This window comes from Rana temporaria, chromosome 3 (assembly GCF_905171775.1).
Source record: "Rana temporaria chromosome 3, aRanTem1.1, whole genome shotgun sequence".
NCBI classification, from domain to species: Eukaryota; Metazoa; Chordata; class Amphibia; order Anura; family Ranidae; genus Rana; species Rana temporaria.
In genome coordinates this window covers 426,372,721-426,396,680 of record NC_053491.1, presented here as the reverse complement: position 1 = coordinate 426,396,680, position 23,960 = coordinate 426,372,721, and the positions used below count along the sequence as shown (strand labels likewise).

At 43.9% G+C, this 23,960-nt stretch overlaps 1 protein-coding gene across 1 annotated transcript in view; it reads left to right on the top strand.

Annotated features, from left to right (window-relative positions):
* Window positions 1-23,960, top strand: part of LOC120933190 (G protein-coupled receptor kinase 5-like) — a 106,567-nt gene that overhangs the window by 59,435 nt on the left and 23,172 nt on the right. The window contains exons 3-9 of the mRNA XM_040346252.1: window positions 3,140-3,252; window positions 5,330-5,407; window positions 15,325-15,425; window positions 15,690-15,782; window positions 17,245-17,308; window positions 20,413-20,553; window positions 23,225-23,415. Of these exons, the coding sequence (XP_040202186.1) occupies window positions 3,140-3,252; window positions 5,330-5,407; window positions 15,325-15,425; window positions 15,690-15,782; window positions 17,245-17,308; window positions 20,413-20,553; window positions 23,225-23,415 (781 nt within the window). The remainder of the gene's footprint in view (window positions 1-3,139; window positions 3,253-5,329; window positions 5,408-15,324; window positions 15,426-15,689; window positions 15,783-17,244; window positions 17,309-20,412; window positions 20,554-23,224; window positions 23,416-23,960) is intronic.

Sequence of the window (23,960 nt, the reverse complement as noted above, 5' to 3'; positions counted from 1 at the left end):
CTAAAATGCTGCTTTTAGATGCGTATAGTTTTGTACACCTCTAAATATTGCACATTAGGAATCAATGGGGTCATACACACAGATTGATCTAGAAAATGTGAGCCTTGTTAGAGGAAGTAAACCGCAAGAGACATAATGAGCTAGTATGCATAGCGTACTAGCTCATTATGTGGCACTTACCTGAAATCGCAGCCCCCGAAGTGCTCCTCATTCCCCCTCCGCCACCATGACGCCTCGGAGCTTCTTCCGGGTATCGCCGCTCTGGTGCTGTGACTGTGTTTTGTGCGTGTGTGTGTTTTGTGCGTGTGTGTGTTTTGTGCGTGTGTGTGTTTTGTGTGTGTGGTTTTTGTGCGCGTTTCCTTTTTTTTTTTTTGTGGTGTTTTTATTAGGGGTCTTCTTCTTTTTTTTTATTTTTTTTTTTTTTTTTTTTTAGACCCCAGATATCTCCATAAAGAGAACCTGTCCTTCTGTATTATTGCAAGTGATGTTGACAATTTTTAAAGCCTCGCACATGGAGATTTTTAAGTACCATAGTTTGCCATTCCACGAGCGTGGAATTTTGAAGCATGACATGTTGGGTATCGATTTACTCAGTGTAAAAAAAAAAATATATATATATATATATATATATATATATATATATATATATATATATATATATATATATATATATATATATATATATATATATATATATATATATATATATATATATATTATATTTGGGGGTTCTAAGTAAGTTTCTTTAAAAAAAAAAAAAAAAAATACTGATTTATACTTGTAAACAAATGTCAGAAAAAGGCTAGGTCCTTGGCAGTAAGGAGGTGATGGTGACAAATTGCCTCCTCACGGCTAGTCGCATGCCCTCCAAAAACCAATTTGCCGTGGCTCTCTAGTCAGAGGGGCGATGATCTGGTATGAACAAGCCCTAAGAGACGTCTCACTTCTAAGCAGAGAAGATGGTATTTACTATCCCAAGGTCTCTACACTCATGCCTGAGTACTCTGATCTCCTGGGAGTTTGTGGACTTGGTTTCCTGGGAATGTTTCAGCACCACTTAGTGGAATATCTTCTCCCCTCGTCTCCTCCGCACTCCGATCTTGTGAAACGTTCCCCGTTTTTGGTGTTTCATGACATCCTGGCATATTGCCCAGGCTCTATTGGTAGACGACTTTTTACTAAATATGCTCAAAACTTGAAATGCTTCTATATTTATATTTTTATATATCTATATTTAGTCTGGCGTGTTCTACTCTGTTGACTATTGTCTGTTTTTTGGTGGAAATTCGCACAATTTCATGTTTTCTGGGTTTTTCCGTGTTTTTTTTTTTTTTTCCTGTACGCTCAGATGGCCATTTGGGTCATTGGATTCTACCAATCACTGCATGCAGCTCCAGGACATCTGGTTGTCTTGTTCAGGGTTGGTAGAGATTACAGTAAAGCCTTTCAGGTAAAATCTCTTAATATGTAAAATCTTTGCAAGATATTCTTAAAGCTTAATTTTTTAGGCAAACATTTTTTATTTATTGTTAATTGTCACAACGGACGGTACTTGCACTCACTGGCCACTTTATTAGGTACTACTAGTATTGGGTACTTACCCACTTGCTTTCGCAGCTCTTCACACTGGCTGATGTTCAAGTGCTTGGTAACACAAAATCGCTAATCAGCCAATCCCATGGCAGCGACTTGCTTGAAGTTCAAACCGAGCATCAGAATGGGGAAGAAAGTGTATTTAAGTGACTTTGAACGTGGTATGGTTGTTGGTGCCAGAAAGGCTGGTCTGTGTTTCAAAATCTGCTGATCTACTGGGATTTGCACAAAACCATCTCTAGGGTTTACAGAGAATGGTCCGAAAAAGAGAAAATATCCAGTGAGTGGCAGTTGTTTGGAGGAAAATGCCTTGTCAGACGAGAATGGACAGACTGGTTTGAGATAATGGCAAGGCAACAGTAACGCAAATAACCACTCGTTGCAGCAGACAACACCGGGGGTGACTTCTGTCAGATAACAGGAAACTGAGGCTACAATTCGCACATGCTCACCAAAATTGGACATTGGAATGGAAAAACGTTGCCTGGTCTGAGTCATTTTTAGCTGCGACATTCAAATGGTCGGGTCAGAATTTGGCGTAAACATGAAAGCATGGAGACATCCTGCCTTTTATCAAGGGTTCAGGGTGATGGTGTGTGGGGGATATTTTCTTGGCACACTTTGTACCCCTTAGTACCAATTGAGCATCTTTAAATGCCACGGCCTACCTTAGTATTGTTGATGATGTCCATCTTTTTTTATGACTACAGTGTCCCCATCTTCTGATGGCTCCTTCCAGCAGGATAATGCACCATGTCACAAAGCTTTAATCCTCTCTCCACTGGACAATGAGGTGACTGCACTCCAATGGCCTCCACAGTCACCACATCTCATCCAATAGAGCACCTTTTGGGATGTGGTGGAACAGGAGAGTCGCATCCTGGATGTGCAGCAACTGCGTGATGCTATCATGTCAACATGGACCAAAATCTCTGTGGCATGTTTCCAGCACCTCGTTGAATTTATGCCATTAAGAATTAAGGAAGTTCTGAAGGCAAGTTGGGAGTTGCAGCTGCAGGGAGTTTAGTAGAAATGGTTTCACATTGAGGGTCTCCAAGCTTTCTAAACAAAGAACCGGTTAACTGTATCTCCCGGCATTAGGTGGCCCAGATTGTGGCCACTGGGAGTAGAATATGCCCCAGCATCAGGAGTAAACCATGCCCCATCGTTTTCTGTGCGACGATTAGTCTACCAATGTTGGTGCCAGTGTGGAAGGTATGGTGCCCCATTATGGGTGTCAGTGGGAGGAATATTGCCCAATCATTGGCAGGCATAATACCCCACTGTTGGTGTCAATGGGAGCAATGGTGCTCTGAGGGCCGGATAATAGCAAGCAAAGGGCCACATCCAGCCCCTGGGTAGCAGTTTGTTCTAGATGATCTAGAAAACTGGTAAACCTAAGCAACTTCACTTTTGCTATACTGTAGTTTGCATGAATCGGCTCACAATATTTCTTTTGTTGTATTGGTTGTTTCATCTTATCCCGTATGTATGAATATGATAATAATTGGCATGTCTGCTAATGAAGATTCCTTTTTCTTTGCAGAAAGGGACTACACCAGCCTCTGTGAGAAGCAGCCAATCGGACGACTTCTCTTCCGTCAATTCTGTGAAACAAGGGCACACCTTCTCAGATGCATCCACTTTCTTGATTCGGCGGTAAGGAGATCCACCCAAATTGTCAGGTCAAAGTTGGAATTTAAAGGGTAACTCAACTTTCGTTGGCGGGGGGGGGGGGCAAATAAAAAAATATAGCGTATACATCTGCGACTCAAGTCATTTTGTAACTCTTATTAAAAATGACCTTTCCTTTCAATCTGCAGCGCTGTCATTTTCACTTAAATGCAATATAGCTACTTGGAGGCTTTCTCAAGAGTGCCCCCTGAAAGTTTAGGCCGATATGTATTCTACATATTTTTTGGGGTAATAAAAATCGCAATAGGCGTATATTGATTGATTTGCGCAAAGGTTATAGGGACATATTCTTGTAGTTTCTGCGGCGGCATCGCGTAAGCTATTTAAACTACGCCGCCGCAACTTACTGGAGCAAGTGCCATATTCCTCAAGCACTTGCTCCGTAGTTTGCGGCGGCGTAGTGTAAAAGGCCCGGCGTATCCCCACGTAATTCCAAGGGGGCGGCTTGTATTTAAATTAAGCGCGCCCCCGTGCCGTTCGAACTGCGCCGGGCTTAAAATAGCCCAGTGCGCATGCTCCAGTTCTCGACGGAAAACGTCAATGACGCCGACGTGTGCGTCATTGACGTAAAGTCGTATTCAAGAACGACTTAGGAAAACGACGTACCCGACGGGAAAAGACGACGCAGACCCGACGCCATACTTAACATTGTATACGTGGGACTGGCGTAAGGTTACCCCTCATATAGCAGGGGTAACCTTGCGCAAACGACGTAAGCGATGGTTACGCAACGCGATTTCGTTCGGGAATCGGCGTATCGGGCTCATTTGCATAAACAAATGAGACCTGAACGTAAACGCCACCTAGCGGCCGGCGGTAAATTACATTTAAGATCCAACAGTGTAAGTGACTTACACATATCGGATCTTCAGCGTATCTATGCGAAAATGATTCTAGGAATCACTCGCATAGATACGCGGGTCAAAAAAGAGAGATACGACAGAGTTTCCGGAGATACTCCGTCGTAACTCTTCTGAGAATATGGCCCACAGTGTCTACACAATAGGGGATAGATTTATAGCATTTTTTTTATTTTATTTTTACAAGTAATGGCGGTGATCTGCGATCTTTTATCGGGACTGCGACATTATGGCAGACACATCTGACATTTTTGGGAACATTGGCATTTATACAGTGATTGGTGCTATAAAAATGCACTGATTACTGTTAAACTTTTACTGGCAGTGAAAGTGTTAACACTAGGGGGCGATCAAGGGGTTGTGTTCCCTAATGTGTGTTCTAACTGAAGGGGATGGGACTGACCTAGAGGAAATTACAGATCGTGGCTAGCTATTGAACTCACGATCTGCATTTCCTCGGCTCACAGAACAGAGATGTGTGTGTTTACACCCACACCTCCCTGTTCTGCCTCTTATGCCCGTAGATCGCTCACGGCTGGCTGTCATCGCAACCGCCAGTCATGAGCATCAGCACTCCCGCGATGCAGCTAGCCCGCTTAAAGTGACCGACGTTCAGCTACGACGGTTGGCCCAGCGGAGCCAACCTGCCGCAGTATAACTGCGGCGGCTGTTCCAGAAGCAGTGAAGGAGGGGTGGGTTCCCCTCCAGTCTCGTCTGCCCTCTTGCTATACATTATAATGCATGTGCTTCCACTATGGAGGCTCTCAAAATTTAGTGTTGGGATTGCAGATAATACCAGGGTGCCGTGAAGGGGCTCTGCAGCTCACGCATTTATTTGCAAATGTGTGCCAACTAAACCCGTTTTTAACGCATACTGTTAGGATATCTCGGTTGGTTGCAGGCTGGTTGGTAAGTAGAGCTGGGAATTTTCTTTTTTTTGTTTTTTTGTTAGGAAACCACAGTGGTAACATGATTGGGCAAACCTCCCCCACCCAGGTGTAATGGCCCAGTTAAAGGGATGCGAGGGCAGGCGGGAAGGGGTTAAATGTAAACTCGTACAATGTCCAGTGTTTTTTCATAGATGGAACAGAAAGGTTACCACCAGTTTGATTTTCTGAACTTGTGTCATCAATGTATGAAGACTTTGTTGATCCATTTTCTGACTTTTGTTGCCATCACAGGAAAACTATGAAGTGTCCCCGGATGAGAATAGGCAAGAGACGGGAGAGGCGATCATTAAAAGGTTTTTTAACTCCAAGGTGAGACGACTCCACATCCTTGTTCATGAAAAATGTGTGATATTTTTATACTGACTGCACTTGTATTTTTAGCTCGTTGTCCTCCGGCTAGGCACCTTCTTTGCTGGTGAACATTCTTTTGATTATTGTGAAATGTTTGTTTGGATCTGTCATGAGAATACATACTAATCTTAGCCTGACCTGTGCCATACTACCGGTTTCTCAGCTATAGACCTGATTGCTACCCTGATATAGAGCGCCCCAGGGAAAATACACTTTGCGTGGATTCTTGATGCCTTATTGTTGGTGGTGCATGACATTTTTCCTCCTAAGATGATATCTGTGCAAAATCATTCTGTTTGTAAAGGTCTGCAATCTGCTGCACAGTCCCTTTGCCAAGCTCTGCACCTCATTACTGAACGCTTACCAGGGTTGATTTACTAAACCTGGAGAGCGCAAAATCTGGTGCAGCTGTGCATGGTAACCAATCAGCTTCTAACTTCAGCTTGTTTAATCTGGGGGGAAAAAAATCTAATGTTTGGGGGGTGCTTAAGGCTGTTTTCACATTGGGCAGCGGAGGTGCTGTGACGCCGCACTATTTTTAGCGCCGCTATACCGTCGTATTTACTGCGATATTCGGGTGCTAGCGAAGAGGTTTTAACCCCCGCTAGTGGCCGAAAAAGGGTTAATACCGCCCGAAGGCGCGGTATAGGAGCAGTAAACACCCCGCTCCGATGCGGCTAGCAGGACTTTTGGAGCGGCCTTTCACATTGAAGCCTGCAGGGCATGATTTTTTTCATGCGGTATAGCAGCGCTATTTTTAGCGCTGTACCGCATGAAAAACACCTCAATGTGAAAGGGGCCTAAGTAATCTTCTAGCAAAAATATATATTTTAACTTGTAAACAAGTCTCGGAGGCATCCATGTCTTTATGGACCTTGTTTGTGCGCAGTCATGTTGGAATAGGAAGAGGCCATCCCCAAACTGTTCCCACAAAGTTGGGAAATTGAAATTGTCCAAAATGTCTTGGTATGCTGGTGCCTGAAGAGTTCCCTTCACTGGAACCAAGGGGCCAAGCCCAACCCCTGAAAAACAACCCCACGCCATAATATCCCCTCTCCACCAAATGATTTGGGCCAGTGCACAAAACGAGGTTCATAAAGACATTTAGCTAGATTCACATAGTTGGGTCGGCGTATCAGTAGATACGCCGACCTAACTCGGAATCTGCGCCGACCTAAGTTTAAGTGTATTCTCAAACAGAGATACACTTAAACCTATCTAAGATACGACGGCTTGCGCCGTCCTATCTTAGGGTGCAATATTTAGGCTGGCCGATAGGTGGCGCTTCCATTGTGGTCGGCGTAGAATATGTAAATCACTAGATACGCCTATTCACGAACGTACGCCCGGCCGACGCAGCACAGATACGCCGTTTACGTAACGCATTATCAGGCCTAAAGATATTCCATCAAATAGCTGGAATAGTAATGTTAAAGTATGGTCGCCGTTCCCGCGTCGAAATTCGAAAATTTTACGTCGTTTGCGTAAGTCGTCCGTGGATAGGGATTTACGTCCGCGTCGAAATCAATAGGACCGTGCTGCGTACTTGGCCGCAATGCACACTGGGAAATGTAGGCGGACGGCACATGCGCTGTTCCAAAAAAAGTAAATCACGTCAGGTCAAACCAAATTATCATAAAACATGCCCCCTCAGCCTATTTTGAATTAGGCGCGCTTGCGCCCGCCACATTTTATGCTATGCCGCCGTAAGTTAGGAGGCAAGTACTTTGTGAATACAGTACTTGCCTCTCTGACTTAAGGCGGCGTAGCGTAAATATGATGCGCTACGCCGCCTTAAAGTTGCGCGCCCCTACCTGAATCTAGCTAATTGAGTTTGGGGTGAAGGAACTCGACTGGCCTGCACAGTCCTGACCTCAACCTGATTAAAACACCTTTTGGGATGAATTGGAGTGGAGACTGTGAGCCAGGGCTTCTCGTCCACATCAGTGCCTGGCCTCACAAATGTGCTGCTGGAAGAATGGTCAAACATTCCCATAGACACACTCCTAAACCTTGTGGACAGCCTTCCCAGAAGAGTTGAAGCTGTTATAGCTGGAAAGGGTGAGCAACTCAATATTGAGCCTACGGACCAAGACTTGGATGCCATGAAAGTTCATGTGCGTGTAAAAGGCAGGTGTCCCAATACTTTTGACAAAAGTGTTTTTCCTAACACTGCACCATTTAGGAGAGATTTATTTGTGAAGCCTCCAGGGATGTCACCGTTGCATGAACTATGTAACGGCATACCTGTGCCATTCCTTCAGAGCCATGTGCTGTGACCAGCGGCTCACTCGTGCATTCATGGGAGCAATGTGATCGCAGCTCGTCCAATTAAAAAAAAAACAGAGCCCGTCAACCCAGAAGGAAGACCAGGCGAAGATGTCTGCGGTAACAGCGCGCCGTTGGAGGACTTCATTCTAAGAGAAGTTTTACATGACGTGCTAGTATGCAAAGCATTATAACGTTGCCATGTAGGTTTAACCATCTCCTGCCCGCCGTATGCAGAATGATGGCCTGGAAGTGGTTCTGTTATCCTGACTGGGCATCATGATGTCCAGCAAGATAACGTGCCGTCGCGCGCCTGTGGGGGCATGCACCGCGCCAAGTCAGTCCGACGCCTTGCATCTCCAATTGTGATAAAAAGCCTCTGTCAGAGGCTTCTTACCACGTTATCGCGTGAACCCGGAAGTGCGGGTAAACGGCATTCCTCGGTTTACGCTGACAGGGAGAACTGATCAGCGGCTCTCCCTGTCAGAGGGGGGGGGTCTGTGCTGATAATCGGCACATTGATTATCAGCGCAGCCCCCTCAAATGTACCAATCACCTGCCAACTAGTGCACAGCAATGTAAACAATAAATTCTGCCAGTCACTGCCCAGCAGTAACACCTGCCAGTACTTATCGGTGCCCTTCAATTCTACATATCGGTGCCCTTCAATTCTACATATCGGTGCCCTTCAATTCTACATATCGGTGCCCTTCAATTCTACATATCGGTGCCCTTCAATTCTACATATCAGTGCCGCCTCATCAGTGCTAGTCAGTGAAGGGGGAAAACGACATTTTATGACAAACATTTCAAAAATGTTTATTTTTTTAGCTTGTTTAGCAAAAACTAAAAACCGCAGAGATTATCAAATGCCACCAAAAGAAAGCTCTATTTGTGGCAAGAAAATAATAAAAATGTAGTTTGGGTACAGTGTTGTATGACCGTGTAATTGTCATTCAAAATGTGACCGCTGAAAATTGTCCTGGGGAGGGAGGGGTTTAAAGGGGTTGTAAAGACAAAAATATTTTCCTCTTAAATTAAAGTCTGACAGTAGCTGATAAAGTAAAAAGTAATGTTTTGCATTATAACTAGTTTGATACCTGTTGAAATAGAGCTGTTTTATTCACCTCCAGCACTCCTGAATCATTATTCTCACTGACTTCCTGGTTTGCGGTGCGCATTCATTCTTGCTACATCACGGCCTAATGGGAACTACAGTTCCCATTAGGCTTAGCCTCCATGCCTGTGAGGGATAAGAGAGCATCTTCACGCAAGGCTGTAGTCATAGGGAGGGGGTGAGCACATTCTGCTTTCCACCATGCAAAACGGCTCAGATGCTGGTGGAAAGCAAGAAGAGGAGTGACAGGAAATGGCATTTTCAAACCTGGATTACTGCATTTTGGAGGTCAAAAGGAAAAACGAGGTAAGTGATATTTAAATGCTCTAGCTTACAGCAATCAATTGATCTAATAAAAAACGAACCTTTTAGTGTTCCTTTAAGTGCCTGGTATTGAAGTGGTTAAAAACAAACAGCGGTTTACTACCGCTTTAAGGAAGTCTGCAAGAATAAAAAACCTGGAAGGTCCACTTTAAACCTCCAACCAAGGTCTACTATTCATGGGGCATTTGGCATTAGCAGATATCTGCTGCACACTCCAGAGACAATCTGTCATCGCTCACTCGTCTGCTTCCAGCAAGTCACACGCTCGTATCTTTTGTACAGTTCCCTCGCCTCTTGTTTGGACTGTTCCGCTAGAATGCCAGCTTTTACGAACACGACGCTCTCGTTTTTTGTTGCGTGGGTTTTACGGTGCCATTGTTTATACCTGTTTTCTAGTGTGTTTCTATGTACCTTCATTATTTACTCTTGTTTGTAATGCTTGTATGGTGCCACAAAAGATAATGGCACTATATAAAGCCTTAAAGATAAATCCCATAAAATGGTGAAGCATCATCTCTTAAAGCTGAACGCGGGTTCTAGTTGTCAGTTCCAAGTGTCTGGATATAGTCTTCTTTTCTTGTGTGGATTTTATTCCGGGGACTCGGGTTTATCTCCAACATTCCAAAAGTAATGCTAGTAGGTTAATTGGCTCCTGTCTAAAAATCGTCCCCAAATAAAATGTTCTATTGAGTATGCCCAGATGCTTTACCTGGCACCTAGCTGATCCTTTAACCACTTAAAGCTCCACCCAAAAATAAAACTTCCGCTTTTTGGAATCCCCCCTTCCGGTGTCACGAAACGGCTGTTTGCGGGGCTTTACCGCACATGCGTGACTTCACTGCTGTTTTATCGCGCCTGTGCGCATGCAATTTTCGGGTCCAGAAAAATTGACAGTGGGTGGGCGGCTGTTCTTTCTACTAATCCATACCGAAGGAAAGTTGGAGATAGAACGGTGCTTGGAGAGGCGGACGGGCCACACACAGTACTATCCATGGGGCCCATACCTCTCTATCTCCCACTTTCCCTTGGTACGGATCTGTAGAAAGAACAGCCTAGGTGCTGCCGATGACGAGTTTAAACAAATCGCTGCTCCGCCCGCCCGCTCTGGTCTATAATTTTTCTGGACCCGAAAATTGCATGAGTGATAAAACGGCGAAGTCGCGCATGCACGGTAAAGCCTTGCGAACATTTATTTTGTGACGTAGCCACACCGGAAGTGACGTGGTCTAGGAATTTCATAGGTCGAGATTTTTTTTTATTACACCGGGCATACACCATCGCAGTGACCTACGCCACGTCCAGCGCCTATTTCACAAGGCTTCACATCCTGATTCCCTTATTAAAAATGGCGGAAGCAGCATCCGACCTGAGGGATAGATCGGCTTCTGGCGCCCAGGTCAGTGTCCTTATTTTAAGTCTACACCTGCTGTATTTGTAGCCGACTTTTAATATTTTATTTTTTTTCGGCGGAACTCTTTAACTACTTGCTTACTGGGCACATATACCCCCTTCCTGACCAGAGGACTTTTTGCAATTCGGCACTGCATCGCTTTAACTGACAATTGCGCGGTCGTGCGACGTAGCTCCCAAACAAAATTGACGTCCTTTTTTTCCCACAAATAGAGCTTTCTTTTGGTGGTATTTGATCACCTCTGCGGTTTTTATTTTTTGCGCTATAAACAAACACTTTTGACACCTTTTTGGCACCATTCACATTTATACTGCAATCGGTGCTATAAATATGCACTAATTACTGTATAAATGTGACTGGCATTGAAGGGGTTAACACTAGGGGGTGAGGGAGGGGTTAAATGTGTATCCTGCCTAACTGCCTAACCCTTACTAACTGTGGGGGAAGGGGGGTGACTGGGGGAGGTGACGGATGCTGTGTCCCTATGTACAAGAGACACAGCATCGGTCTCCTCTCTCCCTGACAGGACGTGGATCTGTGTGTTTACACACACAGATCCACGTCCTTGTCTCTGAACCGCCGATCGTGGGAACCTGGCGCGCGCATCGGCATCCCAGTGATGCGGCGGGCACGCCGGCGCGCTCGCGCGCCCCCCAGTGGCCAGGAGGAGCAGAGGCCGTAAAAAAACGGCCACTCAGAGAATTAGAACCACCCTGCGGCCGTATAAAGTCGTACGGCCGTCGGGAAGTGGTTAAGGACTGTATAGTACCGTGTGTATAACGACAGCGGGTGGTCCACAAGTGGTTAAGTCATGCAAGTTGTGAGGTGGGGTCTCCACGGATCAGACTGGTCTTTCTAGCACATTCCACAAATGCTCAATTGGATTGAGATCTTAAAAATTTGGAGACCAAGGACCGAATTCAGAGAGACTTACGACGGCGTATCAGTAGATACGCTGTCGTAAGTCCGAATGAGCGCCGTTGTATATTTAAGCGTATTCTGGAAACCAGATACGCTTAAATTTGGCCAAGATACGACCGACGTAAGTCTCCTACGCTGTCGTATCTTATGTGCATATTTACGCTGGCCGCTAGGGGCGTGTATGTGGATTTACGCATCGAATATGTAAATGAGCAAGATACGCCGATTCACGAACGTACGCCCGTCGCAGTAAGATACGCGGTTTACGTAAGACATAGGCCGGCGTAAAGATAAACCACCAAAAAGATGGCGCAGCCCATGCAAGGTATGGACGACGGAACAGCCGTCGTATTTTACATCGTTCGCGTAAGAGTACGTGAATGGGGCTGGGCGTAGGTTACGTTCACGCCGAAAGCATTGAGCCGGCGTCGTTACGTAGGGAGTATTTGCGACGTGATTCTGAGCATGCGCCGTACGAACGGCCCTCATTTACATAGGGTCACGGTTAATTTAAATGTAGCCCACCCACTAAATGCCTACTTTGAATTGGGCGAGGTTACGCTGGCCCATTTGCGCTACGCCGACGTAACTTACGGAGCCAGTGCTTTGTGAATACTGTACTTGCCTCACTGTTACGTCGGCGTAGTGCAAATGGGATGCGCTACGCCAGCCAAAAGATGCGCCATTGTATCTGAATCTGGCCCAATGTTCATCAAACCATTCTTGAACCAATTGTAGCTCTACCCCCTGGCTTAAGTATATTTGGTTCCGTACTTTGCCTCTCAACCCTAAAAACAGTCCCAATCCCTCTGGCACATTTAATATTCAGTATTGGTGCAAAACGCAGCAGTAGAGAAACGCAACTGTGGTAAACCAAAAGGTATGTTAAATGATAAGACAACATGCCATGTACATGGATCACCCAGATGGGAATATATTTTTCCCAACATAAGTAGTTCCTCTTTTAGCACCCCCACCCTAACTCTTTAGGACAGCAGATCTTGCTGTGCGTAGTAAACAGATGTCAAATGGCAGACAGCTGACCGAAGCCTACGTATGCCCATGTCTTTATTATCTGGCTTTCCCAAATCGCGTATCTGTGCCCTAGTTTCCCTCTGCCATATGGAGGGGTTGGATTGGAGGGTTTATACAAATTCGTCATCTGTCTATCGGGGAGCTGTTCAGTCCCTGATCTGAATGAATCTGCCTTAAATGGATTTTCACAAACAGTCTTCAGTGTTGCTGATTTTCATCCCGGAGACCCTTCAATTAGATTAATGTTAATCCATTTCCTACAGAGAGATCCCCATTAAGCTGAACTCGGAGAGAAAGTTTTGTGACTGTCAAATATAATCGCGGTTGAACACATTGATTTGCCTGTTTAATCTCTGTTGGCAGAGTTTGCCTTGCAATCTTCCAAAGCCTGATGCACACGGGCCAAATATTAGCCGGTATCATTTGGTTAAGTGTACATCAGTCTGTTCAACCGAAGCCAGCTGAACGGGCATGCTGGAAAGCCAGCATCCAAGCGCCATTCAATTGGCCAATGGCTCATCGGGGAGATCACTGTACTAAACATGCCTAGTTATTAAAGCAAGCTTCTTTCAGGCTCCCCTTTTTTTTTATTTTTTTACATTCAGCATGCTGGGTTGAACAAAAACCTTGTGTACCAGGCTTAAAGTGGTTGTACAACCCTGTACAACCACTTTTACCTAAAGGTAAGCCTAGATTAAGGCTTTGCCTGTAGGTGCTCGAAATATCTCCTAAACCTCGATGGTTTAGGAGATATTTACAATAGAGCCGTGCACCGATGTCTACGGCGCATGCGCCGTAGACAATGGTGCAGGTGCACTTTAGAAACTTTTCTAAAGGAGGTCATGCCGTAGCGGCTCCCGTGCATATGGGGACAGCGGTGACATCGCAGGCTTCAGTTTTAGGTAAGTGACGCAGAATGGGCTACTATGCGATGCATAGTAGCCCGTTATGCTTTACCTTTGCAGAGAAATAAAAGGTAAAACCCATCAGGGTTTAGTTCCTCTTTCGGCCTAGGTTCACATTCGAGCAATTTGTCATGCGATTTGAGAGATAAAATTGCTTGACAAGTCGCAGCCTATTGGAGGCAATGGCACTGGTCCAATCGGTGCGACACAGATTTTGCGGTCCTGCACTGATTTGCAAAAGTAGTTCCTGCATTACTTTTGCAGATACTTTTGCAGATTTCAGGTGTGACTTCAATAGACATCTGTGCATGAAGCCACACAGATGTCTATCACGTAGCACCTGAAATCGCGCTGACCTTGCTACTTTTAAATCACGCTACTTCAAGTGAAATAATTTTGGGGGGAAAAAAAACTTTTTTTTAGTGCGTTATAAAATTGAGCAAACGTGTAATTTTGCTCTTTCACTGATGTGCATTGATAAGGCAGCACTGTTGAAACTGTACATGTCCCTTTTAGCAACGCCGGTTATTGGCTCTCTTCTCCTCTCCTCATGCTGTCAGCATTAGGAAAGGATTGCCAATAACTGGCTTCTGTTTACATTCACGATCAGCTGTGATTGAACACAGCTGATCATGTTAAATGCTGATGGGCGCTTTACCTAAATCTGTCATCAGCAGTGTCGTCCTTATACTGATCAGAGCGCACTGCTCATGGTCTGCAGCCTAAGGGCCCTTTCACATGGGCGGATCAGTAATGATCCGCCTCCGTGTGTCCGTAAGCTAAGCGTGGATCGCTCCGTATATCCCCGCTGAGCCGGCGGCTCCCGCACACTGTGCAGGGACAGCCCTGTCTTTTCTCCGCTCTCCCCTATGGGGGATCGGATGAACACGGACCGTGTGTCCGTGTTCATCCGATCCGCAGACGGAAGAAAAAAAATAGGATTTTCTTCCGTCCGCAAAATCGGATCTTTGCGGAGGCGGGTGATTACGGGTGTCAGCGGATGTTCATCCGCTGACACCTGCAATCGCATAGGGACCAATGTACCTTTTTCATCCGCAAACGGATGGATGAAAAAGCGGACATACGGTCCGCACATGTGAAAGGGGCCTAATGCACATTTTCATTTTTTCTCAGATGGCAAACTACTACTTTAAGTGCCATTAAAAACCCATGAAAACACATCTGCAGCTATAAGCATTGTGGCCAAATCAATCTTCAAAGTTTGTAACAGAAGCCTGAATTCTGTTTTCTATGACTGCATAATCTTGGCAGCCTGCCAGCCTTCCAATGTAAACACACAGCAGGTGTTTCTAAGAAACTGACTGAAGCCCCACTTTGAAGTCTGTTATGCAAAAATGAAGGAAAAACTTTCTGGACAGCCGCACTCCAAAAATAAATTGCTTTTAGTATAAAATCAGAAAACGCACAAAACATGCCATAGCAAGCAGGGTAAAAGCTGACGCGCTTCACACCAAACTTTAATGCTTGAAGTCTGTTCTCTTTGAGAATGAACAACTTCACAGTGCAAGCAGCTAGAGAGGTTGGGAATGGCTTATTATAAATGCATTTTATTTAGGATCCTGTAAGTAGTTTTATGTCCAAATTCTAGGCACAGGTGCAGTTTGTTTTCCTTTTTAATGTCACCTTGGTCTCTAGAAATAGAAAAACCTTTTTCGGTTATACTCTATTATTATTTTTCATACAATTCGTTCAAATTATCAATCGCAGCTCAAATTTAATTTTCTTTTAGAAACAACGGTCAGGGAGCGATTTTGTTCTATTAGTTTTATAGAAAGCGCAAGCTCTCAGGATTCAGAGGACAAGTCTTCTAATTTTATGGAATGAAAAATTGCTTGTCCTATTATCTCCTGTTATCTTTTTGCCTTCTTCTCAGTCTCCAGATTATGTGCCGGAGATTCCTGATACACAGATGGAAGAATGTATATTGAACTTTGAAAAGAATCCCTACAAGGAAGTTTTCTGCAGTTGTATTAGGTGAGAAAGAGAACTTTCTATGAGCTCTGCATGTATGTTTAAAGCTTCACAATTTTTAAAGTGACCCTGTCATCTTAAAAAAAAAAACTTGCCTTTTTGACAGTTGGTTAGTAGTTCAATCTTCGCTTTCTTGAAGAGCTCCAGTCACCATTTAGAACTATTTTGGTTGGGGGGCTGTAATGCAATGAAAGTTGTAGGTTGTGTTGTCTATTCCAGTGGTCCATCCTGTCTTTTTTTACATTGTGTATATGTTCTTATCTTCAGCCTCCTCCATGAATTCCTGCGGGGATCCCCCTTCAGGGAGTACCAGGAAAGCTTATACTTTGATCGCTTCTTACAGTGGAAATCCCTTGAAAGGTAAGAGGACCTGGGAGGAAGGGGGAGTGCTATACTAATATACAAGCCTATAACACTGTACAGAATGGGGGCACCAAGATCTACAAGTGACCCATAACTGCATTCACATCTCTGAATTTTGGCAGCTTGATTCGATTGTTGCCCCCTTTTTTTTTTTTTTCCTAAAAACTGTTTGCTGTAGCCTAGCTTTAATTTGTTAGATAGACAAGCAGACTTGGATACACGAACACCCCCCCCCTCTCCCCCCCAGACTGACAGTGCTACTGTCCAAAGGTGTTCCCTGTTCTCCTTCATCCAGAGTGGCGGCACTCTAATACAGGGGGTGTGTTACTGGCCAGATCACTAGGGGGAGGGGTGGGGACTAAAACCAAACTAATTCAGCAGTTTTTTGGGGGGTTTATCAAAAGACGTCCTTTGATGACGAAACGCGTCTGGAAGGCTACGCAGTGACGTCACTACGCAGTGGAGCAGGGCTCCTTGTATGCCGCCCGTCATTTGTTTGTTTTTACACGCAGTTTTAATCTTTATGCTTGTGAGTATATCTCATCTTTTTTAATAAATCCTTTTGTAAACGGAGTCACGCTATGGTGCACCTCTTTATGTCCTAACCAAATGAATTGGAGCTGGTTTGCCATCGAGTGTCTGCTGTTAACCCTTTCCATCCTGGGTTCCTGTGGCGCAAAGGCCGCGGCTGGGCTATAGCCAAATGCTCGATTTGCTTGCCCTCTGGTAAGCGGCCTCTTATTCCGGTGGAGGGTTCACTTATATTGCTTTACCTGTCACTTGGTGGTGTGGAACTTTAGGATTTTATCCACAGCGATCTAATCAATAGGAGTCCTATGCTAATCACTCAAGTATTATGCCATACTTTTCCACGGACTTGTATATATCTGAGTGATTCATGGTGCAAGATACATGTATATGGACTTTAATACACCTTATCTTTGAAAGATTTTTTAATATATATGTTGTAGTGTTTGGGGCGCGGCTTTGTTTTTTGTTTTATGTCATTTGTGTATCGCACGCCAGCTGCTGCCTATAGTATGTATTTTTTTAGTGTTATTCGTGCAGTTTTTTTGTTTCTCTATTACTATTTTGGGTTTATTACTGCTTTGGTATTGCTTAGTAAAGACTTGGTGATTTTTGAAGTTTGGTCTTTTTTAAAAAAAAAAAGATTTTTGTATAACCGTCGGATGTTCCCAAATGCCAGCATTCTTGTGATGGTTATCTCTCATATTATGATTAGTAGTCTCTTGTCTGGTGTACGCTACCACGTGGTGGAAAGATGAGTGGTGTGCTGTCAGTCTATCCATGTAAAATGGTACCTTTGAGTAATGTATGTGATGAGCCTTTGTTTTGGAGCTCTGGAGGGGGGGGGGGGTCACGCTGCCATCATCAAAGCTCATAACATAAGTTGACATACTCTCATACTTGACTGATACAGTTTCTGTTTGTTTTGCAGGCTAGCGGTTACTAAGGACACTTTCCGGCAGTACAGGGTGCTAGGAAAAGGAGGATTTGGGGAGGTAACTTACCTTTTTACTGTTCATTTTAATAGGACCCTCTGCTCCTTTCATGGCTTCCTACACTTTCCAGGTCCACGATGTTCTTCCATTGATTTCTGTATACCTTTACTTCACTACATCAACAAAATGATGTGATGTGTACCAAGGGAGGAGCGTGGAATATAATTCTTGCCCTGGAACAAAATAGAAGCAGCGGGTGGGGTGGCCCATGAAAAGGTCAAGGTGAAAGAAAAACTTGCTGAGCTGGCTGAGATTTGATCCATGGATGGGCAAGCATTGATCAGCTTGGGTAAACCAGCATGTCAGATTTTTAGGATGCATAGAGATGCACAATTCTGGCTAAAATGAGAATCGCGATTTTATTTTTTCTTAGAATAAAGATCAGTAGTGTAACATCTTTCACAATATACAAAAAAAATTGGGATAACTTTTAATGTTTCGTTTTTTATTTAAATTCATTATAGTGTGTTTTTTTCCCCCCCAAAAAAATTGTTTGAAAGACTGCTATGCAAATGCAATATTTTATGTCATATTGTAACAATGGCCATTTTATTCCCTAGGTTCTCTGCTTATGTATATGTATGTATGTATATGTATGTATGTATGTATATATGTGTGTGTGTGTGTGTGTGTGTGTGTGTGTATGTATGTATATATATATATATATATATATATATATATATATATATATATATATATATATATATATATATATATATATATATATATATATATATATATATATATATATATATATATTAATATATATATTATAGTTTGGGGGTTTCAGGTCACTCTCTAGCAAAAAATACTGTTTTTAACTTTGTAAGAAACAAGTGTCAGAAAAAGGTTTAGTCTTCAAGTGATTAAAGGGGTTGTAAAGGTACAATTTTATTTTTTTTTCTCCCCTAAATAGCTTCCTTTACCTTAGTGCAGTCCTCCTTCACTTACCTCATCCTTCCATTTTGCTTTTAAATGTCCTTATTTCTTCTGAGAAATCTTCATTTCCTGTTCTTCTGTCTGTAACTCCACACAGTAATGTGAGGCTTTCTCCCTGGAATGGAGTGTTGTGTTCGCCCCCTCCCTTGAACTACAGGAGAGTCAGGACGCTCTCTACTTTGCAGATAGAGAAAGGAGCTGTGTGTTAGTGGGCGTCCTGACTCTCCTGTAGTCCAGGGGGGGGGGGGGGGGGGCGAGCACGACACTCCACACCAGGGAGAAAGCCTTGCATTACTGTGTGCAGTTACAGACAGAAGAACAGGAAGTGAGGATTTCTCAGAAGAAACTTTAAACTTCCCTTAAAAAGTTACAATGTTTATAGTTCTCTACTAGCATCTACAATGTTGTGAAAAACTTGGCAGACTGCCAGAGAACTTTCTACATTTGTTACATGAATAAATCGGGAAATCCTGCATAGAGATCGTGAAGGGGGGGGGGGGGGTTGAATCGAGATGGCAATTTTTTTTTTTTAACGATTAATCATGCAGCTCCAATTGCTAGTAATAACGGTGTTCTCCCAGCAGGGACATCTCACCAGGCCCCCCTGCTGGGAGAACACAATAGCTTTGTGGGAGGCATTTCTGCATAGAGTAATTTTTTTAAGAAAAACATATCTATTGCCAGCTTAACCGTGGGATATGGCAATCTTCTCCACACCGTTTTTGCCAGCGGCCTTATAATTTGGGTTAATATGCGCAATAACTTTGAAATTTAACAACAAAATTATTGTGAAAGTATCCTTTCACAATATCACAATTTGGATTGATATCCAAATTGTGATATAGTTCGTAATACACTTAAAAAAAAATAATCCACATTTTGTGCCGATTTGGTAATAAAAATATTCAGTGACTTTTCAATATTGCGTTTACCTCCCAGATTTGACCTGTCATGCCCAGGTCAAATCGCGCTTTTCTCTCTCTGGGGTACAATAAATGGGCTCCAATATACTCCTCTTTCAATGCACTCCTAGATGTTCTGAGCTGCTTGACGCATTTGGGTGTATGGCCCTTTAAATCTGCGGTCTCGCAACTGCATATAAACTCATGTGACAGAATTGCACCCTCATAGCGTAGTTTATTAACCCCCCTGGCGGTATCCCCGAGCGTGACTCGGGGTTGATTTTTTCTACCAAAATCGGTAACCCCGAGTCACGCTCGGGGTAGATATGCAGAGCCTGCAGCGTGCGCTGGCTTACCTTGTCCTGGATCCAGCGATGTCGCCACGCTGTGTGAGCGAGCGGGACCTCGCTCGATTCACACAGCGTCCTCCTGTGCCGCCGTTCCCTGCGACGTTACGACGTACGGGAGCGGAGATCGGCGCCAAATTCAAAAAAGTAAACAAACACTATACATACAGTATACTGTAATCTTATAGATTACAGTACTGTATGTAAAAAAAACACACCCCCCTTGTCCCTAGTGGTCTGTCCTGTGTCATGCATGTCATTTTATATAATAAAGACCTTTCTTTCTGCCTGAAAACTGTAGATTGTCCATAGCAACCAAAAGTGTCTTTATGTCAAAAATGGTTTTAGAGCAGCTAGAAAACAGCGATAATAAATTATAATCACTTGCAGAATTGTGCGATAGCGATTTGTGGGGAAATTCGTCATAAAAAAAATAAAATAATGACAGCAACAATTCTGCAACTGAGCAAATTTCAGTGATTTTGAGTTGATTACATTATTGAATAATTTTTATTTTAATTATATTATTACTTGCTATAATTATTTATAATTATTTATTATATTATAATTTAAAAAATTTTGTTTTTAAAAAAATGTCATACCCGGGATGCCTACAAGACTCTTGTTTGGTCAGATTTAAGTGAGTTATTCCTAAAAATTACAGGCCCACAGTATAAAACACCAAATTTCCTTGCAAATAATGGTACCGCTTTCAGCATGTTTTTTTAGACAGAATCATACCGCCAGGGAGGTTAAAAAATATTCAGCACTTGCATACAGGCTTAAAACCAACAACGGTCTCACGACTTCCTCAGGGGTCTGCGTCATCAAGCTGTGTGTCCTTTCTCTCCCTCCTGTCTCTGCATCCATTATTGGCCTTTTTTTTGTTAATTTTAATCCTATGCTCTCCCTCTAGGTGTGTGCCTGCCAGGTCCGTGCCACTGGCAAAATGTATGCATGTAAGAAGCTGGAGAAGAAAAGGATCAAGAAAAGAAAAGGGGAATCGATGGCTTTAAATGAGAAACAGATCCTGGAAAAAGTCAACAGCCGTTTTGTGGTAATATATTACTTTAGTTATTGCATGCGTACAATTCTCTGTTCACTCAAATGTGATCCTTGTGTTTTCTAGGAGTCATCCACATGGGCGCTGTGTTCCATACAGCCTGAATAAGGGCCTTGTTTATGCGACTGGAGTTGCATGCAGGCATCCTATGTTTCTCTTTTGGGATGCAGAAGCTGTATGGACACTTTTTTTTTAAGCGGGTTCGCGTCCTCCAGCCATCTGATTGGCCATGCCGTGATGACATCACTCCTGCGCTTTGGGAGCCACTATTTACAGCACAGGACTCTGAAGGAGCAGCATGGGCATGCCGTTCCGTCAGAGCGCATGCGTCGGTGACGTCACTAGCCCATTCATAAGTAAATATCTCCTAAACTGTGCCTGTTTAGGAGATATTTACTGTTCCTACAGGTAGCCATATTATAGGTTTGCCTATGGGTAGATATAAACCATGGAAGTACTTTTTTTTTTTTTTTTTTTTTTTTCTTTTTTTACCTGGGACAGGTATGTAATCTCTAGTCTCCCATTGGCTCCTGGGATATCGGCAACATCAATCCCAGGCATCAAAGGGCATTCTCTGCTTCTGGTATCCCGTTATTTCAAAGCTGGAAATGATATACCAGTAATGCCAGGCGGAGTGGGGTGCTGCACTTGCCTCTGCTCTTTCCGGGTCCTTTGTGACAAGTTGATAGAACAGGACGAGAACTTCTGCCACGGCCATTGCTATAGTAACCTGTAGACAACACTGTGTGGGGGTAATGTCACTGTGGCGTGGGATCGGAGAGGTGCATGCAGGGTAAACTTCTAAATCCCTGGCGCCGGCCTAAGATGGCCCCCAGCTGCATTTCATCAGGGCAAGGAAATGGCCTATTTGGCAAGTAAGCACATGATGGACTATAGTAATATCCAAGTTTTAATACTTTTTTTTTTTTTTAAGCTGCAAAGGGATGTTTTTTTATTACATTTTTCATTAGGAGACTGTAGGTCCTTTTTAAAGGAGTTGTAAAGGCAAAAGTTGTTTTTATCTTGATGCATTAAGATACAAAATGTGTGTGTAGCAGCCACCCTAGTACTCCCTTAATTTCTTGACTGAGCCCCATCTCTCTCCAGTGATGTCCGTGAATGTCTAAGCCATACGGGACACGCATCCTGATTGGCTGAGACACAGCAGCGGTGCTCTTGGCTCCCACGGCTGTCAAAGTCAGCCAATCCAGGGAGAGAGGAGGCAGGGCTGTGTCAGGGCTCTGTGTCTGATTGGACACAGGGAGCTGCGACCCGGCTCCAGTGCTCCCACGGGAAGTTGCTGGCTGTGGGGGCACTAGATAGGAGGGAGGGGCCAGGAGCAGCAAAGAGAGACCCAAGAAGAGGAGGATCAGGGGGAGAATGCAGGCAATCACTTTAAGTCCTCTCTGGGTCTTTTCTGTCTGTCTGCATTCAACAAGATGTTTTTGCTCCACGTACTGTGACAGGCACAGCTCTGTGGGAATTTGCTGGGTTGCACCATATTTTCAGTGTGAAGCTTTTAGTGGACTCCATAGAAGTCCATGCAGAAATGCATCCTTTAATGGACTCTATGTAAGAGAATGCAAGACTGCCAAGAAGTCCATCTCACAGCTGAAACCTAGCGCCATGGCGGTACCAAATTTCCAGGAAGACGGGATTCGTTCCATCAGAGCACTGAACAGCAATAGATTTAGCATGCAGGTTTTGTCCGATTCACTCAACTGAACAAAAGTTGTGAGTAGGGTTTCGATGGAAACTAGAGAGAAGTGTTTTTTTTTTTGTTTTTTTTTCTCCAGACTTCAACGCTTTGTAATCTGATCTGACATTTAGACATGAACAATGTAAACAGCCTAGTGTTCAGTCATTAACACCTTATCTCTAACATCTATGAACAATTATGCCAACTCGGCCAGACTGATGCCGTTCTCCAACTGCTGGAATCCACATTCAAAATAAATTGTGTGCTAATGACGCAGTGCAGCAATTCCACATTGGCTGCGACTGGTCCGATGATAGCTGGGCTAAGACGTCATCCGGAAAACGTTAATTGAATGATATAGTTGAGCGCTAATTTTTCCATCAACATTCTTAAAGGGGTTGTAAAGGTAAAACAATGTTTTCCTAAACAGCTTCCTTTACCTTAGTGCAGTCCTCCTTCACTTACCTCATCCTTCGACTTTGCTTTTAAATGTCCTTATTTCTTCTGAGAAATACTCACTTCCTGTTCTTCTGTCTGTAACTCCACACCGTAATGCAAGGCTTTCTCCCTGGTGTGGAGTGTCGTGCTCGCCCCCTCCCTTGGACTACAGGAGAGTTAGGACGCCATCTACGTTGCAGATGGAGAAAGGAGCTGTGTGTTAGTGGGCGTCCTGACTCTCCTGTCAGGTTTTTCCTGAACAACTAGTGCTGCCAGTTATAGCCAGCAACACGGATCATTGTATTCTGAAGGCTCCCCACTGTCACTACAATACAATAGTAGGAATGATTTCCCCATCTACATCGATTGTGTAACTGAGGGGGGAATCAAAGCATTTTATATATAATATATAGGCTGTCTTAGTTTTATTTGAAAGCTGGCCAGGAAGTCCCAGTATGTCCCTGGGGTTCACAAAGATCACATGGCCTGGCTTTTAATTTGGTGCTTTTTTGTTTTTTTGAATCATAGGTGAGTTTGGCGTATGCATATGAAACAAAAGATGCTCTGTGTCTGGTTCTCACCATCATGAACGGCGGAGACCTCAAGTTTCACATATACAGCATGGGCAATCCCGGATTTGAGGAGGAGCGAGTATATTTCTATGCTGCTGAGATCTGCTGTGGGCTGGACCACCTTCACCAGGAGGGCATAGTGTACAGGTGGGCATATAACCAATTAGTGCTTCACCAGGAGAAAATGGTGTACAGGTGGGCATAGGACCAATGTGCGCAGGTGGGCATATAACCCATGTATGTTTTTCACCAGGAGGGCATAGTGTACAGGTGGGCATATAACCAATTAGTGCTTCACCAGGAGAACATGGTGTACAGGTGGTCATAGGACCAATGTGCGCAGGTGGGCATATAACCCATGTATGTTTTTCACCAGGAGGGCATAGTGTACAGGTGGACATATAACCCATGTGTGCTGCATCAGGAGAGCATAGTGTCCAGGTGAGCATTTAACCCATGTGCGCTTCACCAGGAGGGCATAGTGTACAGGTGGACATATAACCCATGTGTGCTTCACCAGGTGAACATGGTGTACTGGTGGGCATATAACCTATTTGTGCTGCATCTGGAGAGCATAGTGTCCAGGTGGGCATATAACCCATGTGTGCTTCACCAGGAGGGCATAGTGTACGTGTGGGCTTTTAACTCGTGAGTAATTCTTCAATAGGGCATAGGTATAGGCTTGCAGGCCT